Source organism: Malania oleifera, chromosome 1, assembly GCF_029873635.1.
Source record: "Malania oleifera isolate guangnan ecotype guangnan chromosome 1, ASM2987363v1, whole genome shotgun sequence".
In the NCBI taxonomy this organism is placed as follows: domain Eukaryota; kingdom Viridiplantae; phylum Streptophyta; class Magnoliopsida; order Santalales; family Ximeniaceae; genus Malania; species Malania oleifera.
The window spans coordinates 131,869,180-131,886,327 of record NC_080417.1 but is presented as its reverse complement, the minus strand read 5'-3'; the positions used below and the strand labels follow the sequence as shown (position 1 = coordinate 131,886,327).

The window sequence follows — 17,148 nt, the reverse complement described above, 5'->3', positions numbered from 1 at the left end:
TTGTACGTACATTTGGGGTGAGAGACCTCTCAATAAAGAAGAAAGCAGGTTATATTAGTGTTATTTTACGTAAAACATAACACCATACAATACGGTATAGTTCGAAAACATTTCCATACAGTTCCATACAGTTCTAGTATTTTCACAAATTCATTCAAGTACATACAATACCTAAACATACGGTCAGTGTCGTCACACTTATACGCAACTACTCTATGAAACCTGAAGTTTCACAACTATTACGTTGCCAATACAATGTACCTCACACTAATACACAACTACTCCATTAAACCCGAAGCTTCACAGCGATTACATTGCCAATATAGTGTAGCTCACACCCCTCGATGACTAGCCGGGATACACAAGTGATATTTCACACCCTCGGATATAGAGTTGGACACTCTCACCCACAGTTTTAACACCGGTACATGGCGCAGCGTACGATAATTAGCCCCTACATAGCTGTTTTGGCATACGGTAATTAGCTGCCACTAGCCGATTTCACAAAATCTAGAATCATTTTGAAACTTATGTTTCTATACTCATCAGCATACGGTAATTAGCCGCCACATAACTGTTTTACAAAATACCTGGAACAATTACATACAACCATACATACCACACTTATTTGGTTTACGACAAATCATATCGTTTTCCAATTCAAGTATATATTTTTATACAAATATGGATAACAGTCATCTCAATAATACAGTTTAAATAAAACAAACAGTTTTCCAAACAAAGTAGAGATGATTCCCGAAATCCCCAAATTTTCCTAAAAACTGTAACCTGAAAATCCTATATTTTACCTGATAGATTTCCCCAAATAAGTTACCAAAATATACATACAATAGTAACCTATAGGTTTACCGATTCCGATTTAAAAAATAACTGATATAAACTGAATCCTCTTACCTTAACCCGAATTCCACTACAAACTCTACGGTTTCCAAAACTACGAACCGAAACTCCAAAACCTGTAAACCACAATACAATACATGCTTACAACTCATACTACTACTCATATTTCAAATCAGAAAGGAAAACCGAGCCTTACCTCGATTTTAGTCCGAAACCTGAAACTGCTCTAAACGAGATTTCGATCCACTAGAAATGTAGAGAATTCTTCCCTGATCCTCACAATAACATCATATTTATGAATTAGGTGACGAACGACGAAGAAATCTAGAGAGAGAGATTCATAAGTTCTAGAGAGAGAGGGAGAGGATATTTGAGATTACTTAGCTCCAAAGCAACCTATTTGGATATTTATAGCCCTTTGACTCGGCCGCCCTCGTCGACGAGTCCGCCATTACCTTTGTCGACAAGGCGGTAGGTGTTCATCCATGTATATCAAGTCCACCCATAGGCTCCTTCGGTCTTAACACAATGTAACAAATTTTTATTTACAAAATTTAAGTTCTCATATAGTAAATTATTAGATATGCGAATATGGTGTAGAAAGAATAAAAAGAAGAAAATATATTTAAGATTTGCTTCGAGATGTTCGAATAAAAATAAAACACATTTCCATAAAATGATCGTCTCTTATCTATAAATGTTTATATTTTTTTTCTAGAACTATGTCTCCATAAATTTAAACTTAAATTCTACTTCTAATTATCAACTGACACATTTAAATTCTAAATGAAAAATAAAAAGGATGAACTAATAAAATGAATAATTCAAATTAACAACATTGATGGTCCATTTGGATCAAGGAGATTACCTAGAAAAAGGAAAACAAGGAAAAATAAGGAGGAAACTCATTTTTCATTATATTTTCCTTCTATGTTAAATTCTATTAAAAATAAAAGTATGTTTTTATATGACTAAAAATTAAGAAAAACTAAATATTAATTATGTGTAAAATCAAAATTGTGTTCATGAATTTGGTACATTTTTCATTTTCTTTCTTACTTTCTCGATAACCAAACATGAAAACGTGAACGACTTGATATTTTTCTTTCTTTTTCCTTAATATTTTTCGAGTTCCAAACAGAGCATAAATGTCCCATAGCTATGCTTTTCACCTTATAAAGTTCAATATAATCTTCAAGTAAATTGAACATCCATAAATAAGGTCATAAATTACAAGCAAATCAAGCATACATAAGCACATCATCTTGTTCTTAATTTTAAAGGTAAATCTATTTGGACACTTATAAGAAGTGAGTTAGTTATTGTTTCTGATATAAAAAAAGAGTAAGAATCAACTGAAAATAACTCGAAATGAGTTATTGAGAATGAATTTAATAACTCTTAAGGTATTAGAAGAAATTATTTTTCATTTGAATAAATTGATGAAAAAACTATGAAAAAGAATTCATATAATCCTACCTACTATGACCTAAGACTTTATCATTTGGAATAATATTTTTTTGTACATCCCTACAAGTGCACGGGTTGTGTGATTTGGAGGCCTTAATTAAAAAATCAAATAATAATTTTTTTCTTTAGAAATTCTCTAAAAATTTTGTAGAATTTGAGTGAAATTTTTATTAAAGATTAAATTGAATTAGGACAATAGGACTTGAGAGGGTGTTCAAATCAATCACGTTCCCGTAATGAGGAAGAAAAAAAAAAATCCAAAACTCAAAATATTTTATTTTTGGATTATCATGAGAACTCCAGTTATCGATGAGCCACTCTTCGGACTCTCCGATGCTGTACTAAACTCGTGGATCGACAACCTTCCCCTTGGTTCACCAGTCGGATAAATCGGATGCATTTATTGTATCCACGCACAGTTTAGGCATTGGTCAAATCCAATCCCAGTACACACGCTAGGAGCGATCCCTAGCATAGCCAGGCCGCCAAAACTGAGCGTGTCAACTGGGGATCGAACACATGATCCCCCACTAGAGTGCCCGCGCCTTTCCACTGTACCCATGCCCTGCGGCCGACCCAAAATCTTTTATTTTTTTTATTTTTTTTTAGATTACGCACCGGGTATCCACGCGTCCATTTTACGGTCTATATGACTAATCTTGCGCCACTTGAAGTTGACCCCATAACTCCAAAGGGAGTGCAAATTCAGGAGTTCAGGGGCGGAAACGAGTCCGGGAGAGTTTGAATACCTAACCTCGTGAGAGACACTCCCGCAACCTGCACTATCACCTGAACCACACCCTGGGAGTTATACCCAAAATCATTTATTAAGCATACCTAAGTTTGCGATGGCATTTTTTTTTTTTAATTAATAATTTTATTTATTTATTTTTTATCACAATGGTTCATACCAAAATTGAGAAAATGGATAGGAGATATTGTTCTGCCATTCGATGAAAGATTTTATTGGCCCCAAAAAATAGTAGCAGCTCAGGCAGGAGCGCCGGAAGAAGATATTTGACTCCAGCCGAGGAAAGGAAGACATTGATGGCAACAGCAGTAGCAGGAGGATGCTGATGACGGAAGCTCTGAGATAATAGCTATGAAACCAAATCTCTCTGTAAAATCAATGTTGCAGTGCCAAAACCTTCTGTCCTCGACCTTCTGCTTCTCTCTCCCCTCTTCCCAAATCCCACCAACTCTTTCTTCCTCCTCACCAACTCCTCTCACATTTCTCCACAGACCCACCTCTCTCCATTCTCTCTCAGCCCTTCCCCGCACCACACCCCAACCATGGCTCGCCCAAGTGCCCGAACCCACTGCCAGCGCCCCAGAAGCAGCCGATGGACCCATTGAACTGCCACCGTCCACGCCGTCCATCTTCGCTCCCTTCGACAACCCTTCGCCTATCCAAGTCGCCTCCAGCCTTCTCCTCACAGGCGCCATCTCCTTCTTCCTCTTTCGTTCCCTCCGCCGCCGCGCGAAGCGTGCTAAGGAACTGGTATGAAACTCACTAATGTACTATGCTGCGCACTCTCAACTACACATTGCCTTGGCGTTAGTCATTATGCTTTAATTTTGATTTTAGGGAAGTGGGTTTTGGAGGGTTTAGCGAATTAGGTTAGTTTGTACAAATTTGCATTTTTTATGTGTTATAATGCTTTAATTTTGTTTTGAGAACTGGGTTGTGGACTGTTCAAAGTTTTAAAGGTGACTGCTATATCAGTCATCGCCCTATGTATTATCTCAATTATACATTCTTCGTATTTTCTGTGTATGGTCTCTATTATACACTCTTCATTTTTTGGGTTCGAACATTTTTTTTTTTTTTTTTGTGGTTTAATTTAGATATTTAAACGCGTATTTTGGGGAATTTAGAGGTTTAGATCTTCGGGAGCGGAGAAAACATTGAAAGAGGAGGCACTGGACAGCTTGAAAACAATCAGGCCTCCTTCGTTGGATGCCAGATCTCCACCCTCGCCTGTTCAAGCATTGTTGGGCAGCTTAACAGCTGGCGTAATGACATTGATCCTTTATAAGTTCGCAACTACTGTGGAAGCATCTCTTAATCGCCAGACAATGTCAGATAATTTATCGGTTTGTTGTTCTTTTGCCTTCTCTTTGGTTTGAACAGAATTTGTTTTCTTACTGCATTCACTATAGTTCATTTTTATATTATGTATGCAACTGGAACAATACATTTTGGTCTATCATGTGCTAGCTCATAAAATGGGTGCAATCAAAAGAATGTTTTCAGTCCATGAAATACAGTTGTGTTGAAATTGATTTTTCATTTTGTTATATGTTGATGTTCTTCCATTTTGAGTGTATTCTAAAATCTAAATCAATCTGAGTCTATTAGATCATTTGATATGGATCTTCTTATTTAAATATTTTACTTATTCAGGCAATATGACCAGAAGAAATGCTTACTCCATATTCATAGTGGCAATTCTTATGGTTTATGTTTTTGCTTTCCTTCTCAGAGGGAATTTGAACTGATTTACCTTTTCCCTATGTTTAGAGAGACCTTGGATTTGGATTTATATTGGATTTGGATAAGATGTAATATAAAAGTGTGTTGAAATTTGTCTACCACCTAAATCCAAATCTAAGGTCTGAAATCCATGCTCCCAAATACTACCTTTGAGGATTTAATTTTTTGGATAAAAGAAGACAATTTTATTAATATCCAAAAAACAGAGGACATGACTCTCAAGACAAGGAGTCCTCCCCAAAGATCCAAAGGACGGAAATAAAAATACACCAAAGAAATAATAATAATAATATGAGTATTAATTACAAAGCACTGTCCTCCAATCTCTTTTGAGGTCAAACAATGATAATCCCCCAAAAAACCAAGACAGAGCATCCAAAAGGAAGTGAGGAAGATCACTCTATTCCATAATAATCATGAACATGTTGAGCCACCTCTAAAAATCCTAGCATTCCTCTCAATGTACAAGGTCCAAAGAATGGCACAAATTGCTGCGCTCCAAAGAGCTCTACCATTTCTATTCTTTTCAAAGCCCCTGAAATTTACCAATAACAGCTCCCCCACCTTTCCCAATGCCACCCACTCTTCCCTCTCATTAGAAAAAGGGCATTCCAAAGCTGCAGTGCCACCCTATAATGCATGAAGAGATGACCATTCATTTCATTGCATTCCAACAGATGATGTGTATGCTGGGACTATGTCTCATACATGTTAATCCATTCTAGTATCACAATATGGACAAAGGTCCGAATCTTCATGGGCACCTTAGCTCTCCAAATAATGTGGTTCAAAGGGAAAAGGTTAGAGGATGGGGATTTTCAAAGGTTTGAGAGAAAGGATTGAAGGGAACATACCCAATGTATCACCCTCCTACACTATCTTTTTTCTAAAGGAAGGAATATGTTGATCCAACAAAGAAAGTAGGAGAGTGAGCTCATCGACCTCTTTTTCATTAAGATTCCTAAAAGATGAAAGTTCCATGAGGAATAATCCCCCTTAGAAGAAATGAAGGAGCTGACGGGAGCTCTATCTAGCTATGAAAGCTCAAATAGATGAGGAACCGTAAGCTCCAATGAGGACTCCCCACCACTTTTAACTAGATGAGAGGAAGAACTAACTAGCCAAACGGGACACAAATTTCTAGGGACATGCATGAGAGATGATGCCGCTGTGGCGCTGCCTCTCGTCTCCCACTTGTTTCGTTGGATGCTGTACTTGCTCTCTATCACCTTATGTCATGGGGAATCAGCTTCTAGAGGGAACCTCCAAAACCACTTGTCTACAAGGGAGATGTTTCTGGATACCAAATTCTCTGTGCCCAGAGCCCCCTTAAAGCTACACCTGACCATAGGAAATTGCTCATCTGCCTCTGTAAAGATCTGGCTACTTTAAGGAAATTCTAAACAAAGAGAGGGTAACAATTTGGGATGTTAAGAGAGTGAAGCACCAACTAGAGTGGCACAGCCCCCAAGTGAAAAGTATGCCTTCTTCCAACCCTTCAATCTCCTAGCCACCTTTTCTGGCAGTGTGGTAACCTACAGTCTAGGTGCACTCACGTGGAGCGGAGAGGCATATGATTGTTATTGTGTAGCTTGTGTTTGTGTCTCATACTTTCTTGCTTTAATTTTACAGAAATAAAGCTGACTTTTTTTTTTAAAGTCATAATAGATCACATTTAATGATTGATGAATCCTCAATTCTCATTTGGTGCAGCTGCTATGTTCTTTTCATTCATTTGCTTCTTTGTATGACATATTGCTTATATAACCTGCCTCACAAAGACTTGAATCAATTAAACTCCATTTTCATAGTTGTGAGTTGGCCTGTAGCAAATTTTAATTCCCATCCAGTAGTCTTATTTATTTATTTATCTTTAATAATTGAAGAACTTTGTTAGAGAAAATAAGTAGACTCCAACAAGAAAAAAAGAAGAAAATAGGGAGGATTATATATCCTCACAGAAGCACAAGAAAAAGAACGAAAACAAAAATGGTTAATTCAAATAATTACAAAACAGCTGTACTGGGGCAACACAACCCAATTTCGCTGTATACCTGCCATAGATAAATGCAGAAAGATACCATTCCCTGAAGCCCACAACAATGCAAGAAAAACCACTGTACTAAAACCAAACTAAGAGAAGCAGTCCTTTTAAAAATTCAGACATTTCTCTCCAACCAATATGCCAAAATATATCCACGATCTTGATAAACCAAGTACTCTTAATTAGTGTGCTGATATCCTCTTGCATTAACATCCCTCTTGAAGTTGTTTTTTTCTTGGTTTTATGTCATGCTGGGCAACAGCGGATAAATAGTTTGGGACTTTGAATAGTTAGACCTCCAATAGCCTCCAATATACCATGTGGATTTCATATTACTATGCAATAGAAGAGAATTAGAGAAAACAGTGCAACCAAAAAAATAAAGTACTGCAAATCTAAAAATTATTTGTTTCAATATAAAACTTAGTTGAATCTACTCTGCTACAAGGCTATATTGCTGGAAGGTGTTGCCAGCCCCCGAGTTTGGTTACAATATCTAAAACTCCGAAACTTCAACTAGGTCTGTGTTGGAGTGTGCGGTTTATATTGAGTGGAATACATGCACGGGGAAAGCATGGTGAAGCAAGAACAAGGAAGTTGGGCTGTAGGAGGAAACCATCGACAGTTTGTTCGACGTTTTGATCTCAGGAGATAACCGTCGACGGTTTCAGTCTGCATACTTCATGCTCAGCATTTAATCGTCGACAATTTGCTGAAATTGTCGATGGTATTGTTCGGCCCTGATTATGGATTTTGAATTGGGAAGATCAGTAGATTGGGGATTTCAGAGGATTTTCCTCCAGGGATTGCTATAGGGTACATTAGGAACTTTCTAAGCCTTTTGTACATATAGGGTTAACATATAAACAATATTGTAACCCTTGTTTGATAAGGTAGCGAAAATTCAGCCGCTTGCTTCTGTGGACGTAAGCACTTTGCTGAACCATGTAAATTCTTGTGTCATTGATTATTTGCTTTTCTTGATCATCTGTGTGTGATTGATTGTTTCCATATTATTCATCGTTGATTATTGCATTGCACGATCCAATTGGATTTGTGTTTCTACTACGCATTGGTAATCTTTGCACAACAAATTGGTATCAGAACCAGGTTACAATGGCTGGGATTTCTTCTGTGAAGTTTGACATTGTCAAGCTCGACGAATCGAGAAATTTCAAACTTTGGCAGAGGAGTGTTAAGGACTTGTTGGTGTAGTAAGGTATGGTGAAGACATTATACGGGAGGCAACCAGAAGGCATGGACGACATGAGTTGGAAGGAGTTGGAAGCGAAGGCTGTGGCAACTATCAAACTTTGTCTTGCCGATAACGTGATGTATCACGTCATGGATGAAGAAAACGGCAGTTTGGCTAAAACTAGAGAGCCAGTATATGTCCAAGTCATTGACGAACAAGTTGTATCTTAAGTAAAAACTGTATGGGCTTAAGATGGCAGAATGTTTGGATCTGAGTCAACACATCAACGTATTCAATTAGATCATTAGCGATCTGAAGATGTGAAGTTCAAGGACGAAGACAAGGCGTTGATGCTACTAAATTCCCTACCTACGTCTCCTACGTACGATAATCTGGTCACGACTCTGACATGGGGAAAAGAAACTTTAGAGTTGGAAGATATCACGAGTGCCTTGTTGGGTTTTCATCAGAGGAAGAAAGCTAGTGATGATAATTCTCAAGGTCAAGGGCGTGTGGTGAAAGGTAATCAGGATTGTGGGAGAAGCAAGTTCTAGGGGTGGACTGAGTAACAATAAGGCTCGTTCCAATTCCAGGAAGAGGACGTACGGTGTTTTAAGTGCGAGATAAAGGGGCACATAAAATCGGATTGTCCTTGAGAGGAAGAAGAGGAATGCAGAAAATAAAGAAGGTTCATCAAACTCGGCGAATGTAGTGGAAGAAGGAGACTCAGGGAGCAGTGATGGTGATATGCTTTCGGTCTCATCCGGTTCAGATGGTCTCTCGGATTCTTGGATCTTAGATTCGGTGTGCTCTTATCATATGATGTGCAACAAAGACTGGTTTACCACTTACAAATTGGTAAATTCTGGTTCTGTTCTGATGGGGAATGATGCTTCATGCAAAATTGTCGGAATGGGGGACATCAGAATCAAAATGTATGATGATGTGGTGATGACGTTATGTGATGTTAGGTATATACTGGAGTTGAGAAAGAATTTGATTTCATTGGACACTTTATATTGTAACGAGTTTAGTTACAAGTCTGAAAGTGGGGTAATGAAGGTGAGTAAGGATGTTCTAACCGTGATGAAGGGGCAGAAAGTGCCAAGGAATATCTATATAATGCTAGGTACTACAATTGTAGGTGGAGCTGCAGCTACAGAGTTTGAGTCGGACAGTACTATCTTGTGGCATATGCGGTTAGGGCATATGGGTGAGCGTGGAATGAAGGAGCTTCATAAGAAGAATCTTTTGAAGGGGTCTAATCATGCAAACTAGATTCATGCAAGTACTGTGTGCTTGGGAAACATAATAGGGTACAGTTCATGGCAGCCATGCACAAGACGGAGGGAATCCTTGACTAGATTCATTCGAATGTTTGGGGGCCATTGAGAGTAGCATCATGAGGAGAGCATATGTACTTCGTGAGTTTCATTGATGATTACTCACGAAAGGTTTGGGTGTACTTCATGTGACACAAATTAGAGATGTTTGCTAAGTTTAAATTGTGGAAAGTTGAGGTGGAAAACTAGACTGGAAGGAAAATTAAGTGTCTTAGGACAAACAATGAAACTGAGTACACTGATTCGAGGTTCATGGAGTTGTGCGAGCAACATGGCATAAGGAGACATTTTATAGTACGCAAGACACCACAACAAAATAATGTGGCAAAAAGGATGAATTGAACCATAGCTGAAAGGGTTCGGTGTCTCAAGTTGAATGCAGGGCTCGCGAAGAACTTCTGGGCAGAGGTAGTAAATATGGCGTGTTTCCTGATGAACAGATCATTAAGGGCAACATTAGATGGGAAAATTGCAGAGGAGGTGTGGACAGAGATCGAGGTAGACTATTCTAGTTTGAGAGTAATTGGGTGTCTAGCCTATGTGCATGTTCCTAGTGAGGAGAGATCAAAGCTGGAGGCAAAGTCTAGACGATGCATCTTTCTAGGGTATTAGAAGAAAGGGTTCAAGTTGTGGGATCCGAAGGTAAACAAAGTGGTGATTAGTAGATATGTGGTTTTCGATGAGAAAGTCATGTTGTGGCGTACTTAGGAAGAAGAAGAGAAATAGGACCTAGAAAACTGCAGCAATAATGAGCATGCGGTGCAGTTGGAGTTAGAGATTCAAGGTACAGATGATGTTGTTCAAAATGCAAGGAGTTCTAGCTTGGGAGACCAGCAACATTGCAGTATAGCCGTAGATAGACCCAAATGCACTATCAGACCATCACCTAGGTACAGATTTGCTGATATGGTGTCTTATACACTTATCACTAGTAGCGTGAATCCTACTATCTTTCAGGAGGCATTGCACAACCAGGAGAAAAGTAGATGGATGGGCGCTATAGTGGAAGAGGATATGGGATTTGGTGGAGCTTCTAGTAGGGAAGAGGGCGATAGGATGCAAGTGGGTGTATAGAAAAAAAGACGCTGTGTTAGAAAAAGAAAGAGAAAAGTTCAAGGCGCAGTTAGTAGCAAAGGGTTACTCACAGAGGAAAAGAGTTGATTACGATAAGATCTTTTCCCCTATGGTCAGACACACTTCCATCAAGGTAGTGTTGGGATTGGTGGGGCATTACGATATGAAGTTGGAGCATATGGACGTAAAGACAATGTTTCTCTATGGTAATTTGGAGAAGCTGATTTACATGGTACAGTTAGAAGGGTTTAGTCAACTTGGATAGGAGCACTTAGTTTGTAAGCTGAAGAAATCACCTTACGGGCTGAAGCAGTCACTGAGGCAATGGTACAAACACTTCGACTCCTACATAATCCAAATTGGCTATAGGAGGTGTGAGTACGATTGCTGCGTCTATGCGATAAGTCTTAAGGATAGTTCACTCATATTTCTGTTCCTTTATGTGGATGACATGATGATTGCTGCAAGGAATATGATTGAGGTAAATCAATTGAAGGCTTTGTTAAGTAAAGAGTTTGACATGAAAGACCTGGGTGTAGTCGAGAAGATTCTTGGGATGGAGATTCGTAGGGACAGAGTTGCAGGGAGATTGTGGTTATCTCTGGGAAGTTATGTGGAGAAGGTGTTGAAGAGGTTTAGTATGGTTAATGCTAAATTGGTGAGTACTACGTTAGCGAATCATTTTAGGTTGTCTACCGCCCAGTGCCCAAAGACGGATGATGACATTTGTGACATGTCCAAGGTCCCCTATGTCAGTGCAGTGGGGTGTCTGATGTATGTCATGATATGTATAAGGCCAAACCTGGCACAAGTTGTCATCGTGGTGAGTAAGTTCTTTTCGAATCCAGGTCGATACCATTGGGATGCAGTCAAGTGGATTTTCAAATACTTGAGGGGTACAACAGACTACGACATTATGTTCAGCAGACAACAGAGTGATCCTTTAGTGGTAGGTTATGTCGATGTTGACTACGGAGGGGACTTGGACGATGGGAGATCTACCACAAAGTACGTATTTACCCTTGTGGGAGAACCTATTTGTTGTAGGTCCATGGTGTAGTCACTTGTTACTTTATCTACTACTGAATCGGAATACATGGCAATAACTGAGGCTGCCAAGGAAGCGTTGTGGCTTACAGGATTGGTCAAGGAGTTGGGTATCCAATAAGGTGGAGTATAGCTACAGTGTGATAGTCAGAGTGCCATTTATTTGACAAAGAACCAGGTGTATCATGCGAGGACAAAGCAGATAGATGTGCAGTTTCATAGGATCAGGGAACTGGTTGCTTCTAGTGAACTACTACTTGAGAAAGTTAACGCGACTGAGAATGCAGCTGATATGTTGACAAAGCATGTTATAACAGACAAGTTCAAGCATTGCTTGGACTTGATCAACGTCTCCAGTTGTTAGATGGGAGGTGTCCCAATCTACTGTCCCAGGTGGAGCTGCGGGTTATGCTTTCGTATTTCTCCTAAGGGGTGAATATTCGCCAAGGTTGAGATTGTTGGAGTTTGTGGCTCATATTGAATGGAATACATGCACGGGGAAAGCATGGTGAAGCAAGAACAAGGAAGCTGGGTAGAACGAGGAAACCGTCGACAGTTTGGTCTTGGGAGATAACCGTCGATAGTTTGCTTGAAACCGTTGACAGTTTCAGTCTGCATACTTTATTCTCAACATTAAACCATCGACAGTTTGTTGAAACCGTTAACGGTATTGTTCGGCGCTGATTACAAATTTTGAATTGAGAAGATCAATAGATTGGGGATTTCAGAGAATTTTCGGGGATTGCTGCCGGGGTACATTAGGAACTTTCTAAGCCTTTTGTATGCATAGAGTTAGCATATAAACAATATTGTAACCCTTGTTTGATAAGATAGTAAAAATTCAGTCTCTTGCTCCCGTGGGCGTAGGCACATTGCCGAATCATGTAAATTGTTGTGTCATTGATTGTTTGCTTTCCTTTATCATCTGTGTGTGATTGATTGTTTCCGTATTATTTATCATTGATTGTTGCATTGCACAATTCGATTTGATTTGTGTTTTCGCTGCGCATTGGTAATCTTTGCGCAACAGGCTGTTAGATGCCGATACTCCTCAGACACAGTTCTACATGCGTCAAACACTTCTCAAACGTGTTAGAATTAGTTTTATTTCTTAAGACATGTTGGACTGGCCAATATGCAGTGCCCGAGTGTACAACACCTATATGACACATTGATATTGTATAATAAAAGTAATAAAAATATTAGGGGTCATGTTATACAATAACAAGAAAGTCAGCAACATGAATCATTTTTCATCAATTCACATGATCAAGGGTATTATCCTCGGACACGTTAAGAGCTATTAAATCCTTTTTCACTAATTCATTTAATGTTATTTTAAGTCTACCTTTACCCCTTCTACTACCACAACAGTAACTAGTTCACTCATCCTCACTAGCTCGGACATGTTAAGGGCTATTAAATCCTTCCTCACTATCCCATTCCATGTTATTTTAAGCCTACCCTTACCCCTTCTACTACCACAATAGTAACTAGTTCACTCCTTCTCATTAGTGCTCTATTTGGCCTACATTTCAAATACCCAAACCATCTAGGCTGTTCATTCCTTATCTTGTCTTCTATTGGTGATATGCCTTACTTATCGCAAATATATTTGTTCCTTAATTTATCTTTTAATGTTATACCACTCGTCCACCTTAGTATTTGCATTTGGAAACTTTTACTTTTTCTATATGTGGTTTTTTATTTGTCCAACATTTTGATTCATATAAGCATGTATACACCACTCATCCACTTCAGGGTTCATGTTATATTATTATCAAAATTTGTGAGATTATATATATAGTCCAAACTAATCAAATTTGTAATTTGCATCATTAACATTACTAAAAAAAATTTGCATCAATCAATAGTCTGAAATTCAAACAAACGATATTTATCAATATAAGATGCAAATTGATGCTTAACTACTATTTCGAAGGACCATATTTGGATTAAAAAAAAAAAGTGTTATTAACAAGTCTTTTATAAAAATATATATTAGTTTTTAAAATTGTAGTGTCCTGTTGAATTTTGAAGATTGGATATGTCAACATGTCCAACAGGTATTGTGTTGAAATGCCCACGTCCATGCTTCTTAGTTTACAATTGTGCTTGGGCACAAAACATAAATTTTAATACGTAAAACATAATCTTTGTGCTTCAACAAAAGAGTAACTCTGGGCTTGCTTCTTTCTTAATACACTGGTAACTATGTTCCTCCACAGTCCATACAATATCCCACTATAGCAATTTGGGTAGAAGATTCGATATAATTTAAAGGACACTTCTTCAAGAGCAAGTTAGAAAATGAACTTCATATATTTTTAAGTATAAGAGCCTTTATAAAAACCGACGAGATCTTTATTTAGAATTTGATTGAAAAGATATTGCTTTTAATCGCTGGTTAAGTTTATCGTGTCAGTTAATCTGGTATCCATTGTTTCCTGCATCAATGTCCTTTCTAAGTTTCAAGGTTTCTCATTATTCTAGTGACTCCATAATTGGCAGTTTTGGTATGTAGGTGCCATTTTGGCATTTGAGGCACCTGCTGTCTTTGTTCTAGCAGATACATCAACCTTGTTATCAACTGTAAATGAATACTGGGTCTTATCATCTATTTGTGCATTTGGATATAGATGTAACTAAGATGTAGATGCGTACTGAGAGAAAATCAAGATTCCTACTGCAATGTGAGATATGTAGTCCATAGTTGTTAGAATCTTATAATTCATGATTTGAGTCATGCTATTCATATCACTTTTACACCAAATTGATTCAAATCTTATTAGTGAAACTGAAAAAAACTGAATCATTGCAGAATCTATGGATTCACCCTCGTGAAGTACTTCTGAGAAAGTTTACCCCATGTGGAATGAGTTCTTCTTGATTCTAAATTTGCCAGTGTCTCTGGTTGAATCTATGAAGTTCCTTTACGGCTCGTAATCAAAGGAATAGTTATTCTTTATATATTCTTAATTATTTCATTCAACATATTGGAAATAGTTATTCCTTGTTTATTCCTTATTATGGACTTATAAAATATTTCACATTGTTATTTGTTTTATAGTAACAACTTAATTTTTTGTATAACTAATTCTAATTAACTTATTAAAACTAATCCATTCCTAGGAATAGGCATTCCGCAAACCAAACATAACCTTAAGAGTGTAGTGGCTTTAGACATGAGCACCCACTTTCAAACAATGCAGACATTACCTACTAACACAAAGGACATTATTAGAGACCAAGAATGACCTTAATGTGATGGGAACCTGTGGGTCCTATGAGGTGTAATGGATCCCACGACTTGCTTCTAATTTTTAGTAATTAGAAATAGACTAGCATAAAAGCATTTTGATTTTTATCTTTACTTTTGAAATTTTTGTTTGAATGAAACGTAAAAATGCAGACAATGTATTCAGCTGTGATTTTTGATATTGTACATTATGTTTGGATGTGACATAAATGAGTTTTTTAATATTAAATCTAAGAAAAGGTAATATAAATGCTTACGAGTGTCTCTCAAAAGAAATACCCCTAGAAACCTTTTTCTTTTGACATTTGTGTGCTGTGAGATGCATAAATCCTCTGTTAAAAATCCATGGCTACTTTACAAAATAGGATTTTGCTTGAATATTCTCTCTTTCTCATTCTTCCTCCTCCCCATCCCTCTTGCACACATTATAAAGGACACAGGCTATATCTGTATTTCTACCGGGAAAAGATTTGCTGAAGAAAGAAAATCAGCAAATTGTAACCAAACTAGTCACTTATGTTATAATTGAATAACTTGCAGTGTCCTTGCTTTATATAAAAAAAAAAAATCCTGGAAATGGGATATATTTTTTACTTGCAATGTTCCAGCCGTCTAATACTAAAGCAAATTCTGTTTTTCCTCCTTTTCAGGTGCGCCAATTAACAATAACCATAAGGTGGTACCCTGCCCACTTCCCTTTCTTTTCATCTCTTTGCTTTGTTTCTATGCGATTGTCTGAACATTTGGGCTTGGCTTGGGGAGTAGAGATGGTTGCTTATTAACTCATTTGCTTCCTTCCACAGTTCCAGTATGCACTATTGTTAATTCTTGTAAATATTTTGTAATCATTTTTCTTTTACTGCATGTGCAGGACCATTGTTAATGGAATGTGCTATCTTGCAACATTTGTTTTCGGCATAAATTCTGTTGGCTTATTACTGTATGCCACGCAGCTTGTAATTAAATCCATTCTAGGAATTTCTACAAGTGAAGATGAACAACAATCTGGTTTCTCAAATTCAGGGGACAACAATTCCACAAAGGGCACCGAATTGAAGGATTCGGAGATAAAACAAAGTTCAGATGATACACAGTAATGGGAGAGAAAAATCATGATTGAGCTTTGTAGATTTTATACTATTTTGGTAGTACATTTGTAGATTATTACCCCTTTCAATTTTAATCATACGGCATCATTGTTGTGGTCCATATCCTTCCTTGAATTGCTGCTGTTTCATTCGAGAACCATTTTTAAAAAATCACAAAAATGACCTATGAATTCTGCAACATTTTTGGCCGCTCTGAAGGCCTATTGATCACTTTCTGAAAATAATAATTTTCTGAAATTTCTACTGACCATGCGCTTTTACTAAACCAAAACCAGTTTTGTCATTTTTGGTTTTAGTTCAAATACCTAGTAATATTAAACCTGCACAGAGAGCAGGGTATTGGAATTCTTGCTAGGGTGAAGGAAGTCACTAACAGAGCGGCCTATTCACCGAATGAGCTGAAGACCCTCCAGTAAAATAGAATGGAGGGTAGAGATACTTGTTAGTACCGGGATCCTCATGTGTGGGTTTGATATACATCGTTGAGCACTAACTTGATTTAACAGTTTTACTCTATTATATATATAAACATTCATCCTTTTTATTTGAATGTGAGACAAGTTTACGAGTGAAAATTTTTAATAGCTTCTTTCTCACTTGCGAGTTCTAATTATTCCCCTTTAAATGGAAGTTATTACTTGTCATGCATTCAACTATTAGTCATTAGTAGACCATGTAAAAGTGTCACGAAACCATGAGAGTCTACACATCTATGGATTAGCATGCATAAGATTCACCATTCTTGTTCTGTGGGTCTACATATGCAAGAACATATGTATGAATGATTGAATACAATTTGAATTATAGCCCCCTTATTAGATAAGCTTAATTCTTTAATAATGGCCCAAATGGGTTTTATTACATTCCACATGCTTTCAAATCAATTCTAATTTTTTTTTTTTTATCTCAACTTTATGTCACTTGCTCAAAGTTATGAACCTTGGTCCTCATGGGCAAGCTTTATATATATATATGGGTGAAAACTAATTTGATCCAAAAGTTCAAGGGTATTGAGTCTTGGGTCCAATCATGTATATAAGCACATATCATTGACTCTATTTTTTTCAATATGAGACAAGCTTACAAGTAAAATTTTCAATAATCTACCCATCAACGGAAGGCATTCTTGATGGTTCATGCAACTAACTAAGAGTCATTATTCAACCATGGAAAAGGGCACAAAATCATGGAAGCCCACTCGTCCATGAGATTAATACCCGTAGAACCGGAAACTCTCTCTCATGGAAGC

General features: G+C 37.6%; 1 protein-coding gene across 1 annotated transcript; it reads left to right on the top strand.

Annotated features, from left to right (window-relative positions):
- Positions 1-3,143: 3,143 nt before the first annotated feature.
- On the top strand, positions 3,144-15,999 carry LOC131154975 (uncharacterized). The gene is made up of 4 exons (XM_058107843.1): positions 3,144-3,832; positions 4,210-4,428; positions 15,441-15,466; positions 15,662-15,999. Exons 1-4 carry the CDS (start codon positions 3,434-3,436, stop codon positions 15,885-15,887), a joined length of 870 nt encoding a protein of 289 aa, XP_057963826.1. The 5' UTR covers positions 3,144-3,433; the 3' UTR covers positions 15,888-15,999.
- Positions 16,000-17,148: the final 1,149 nt, after the last annotated feature.

What these genes read in the sequence shown, in the direction of transcription:
- LOC131154975 (XM_058107843.1), top strand. Translation starts at nt 3,434, where the DNA reads ATGAAACCAAATCTCTCTGTAAAATCAATGTTGCAGTGCCAAAACCTT. An exon ending in CGAAGCGTGCTAAGGAACTG is followed by an intron (nt 3,833 to 4,209) that starts GTATGAAACTCA and finishes TGGGGAATTTAG; the next exon opens with AGGTTTAGATCTTCGGGAGC. An exon ending in CAATGTCAGATAATTTATCG is followed by an intron (nt 4,429 to 15,440) that starts GTTTGTTGTTCT and finishes CCTCCTTTTCAG; the next exon opens with GTGCGCCAATTAACAATAAC.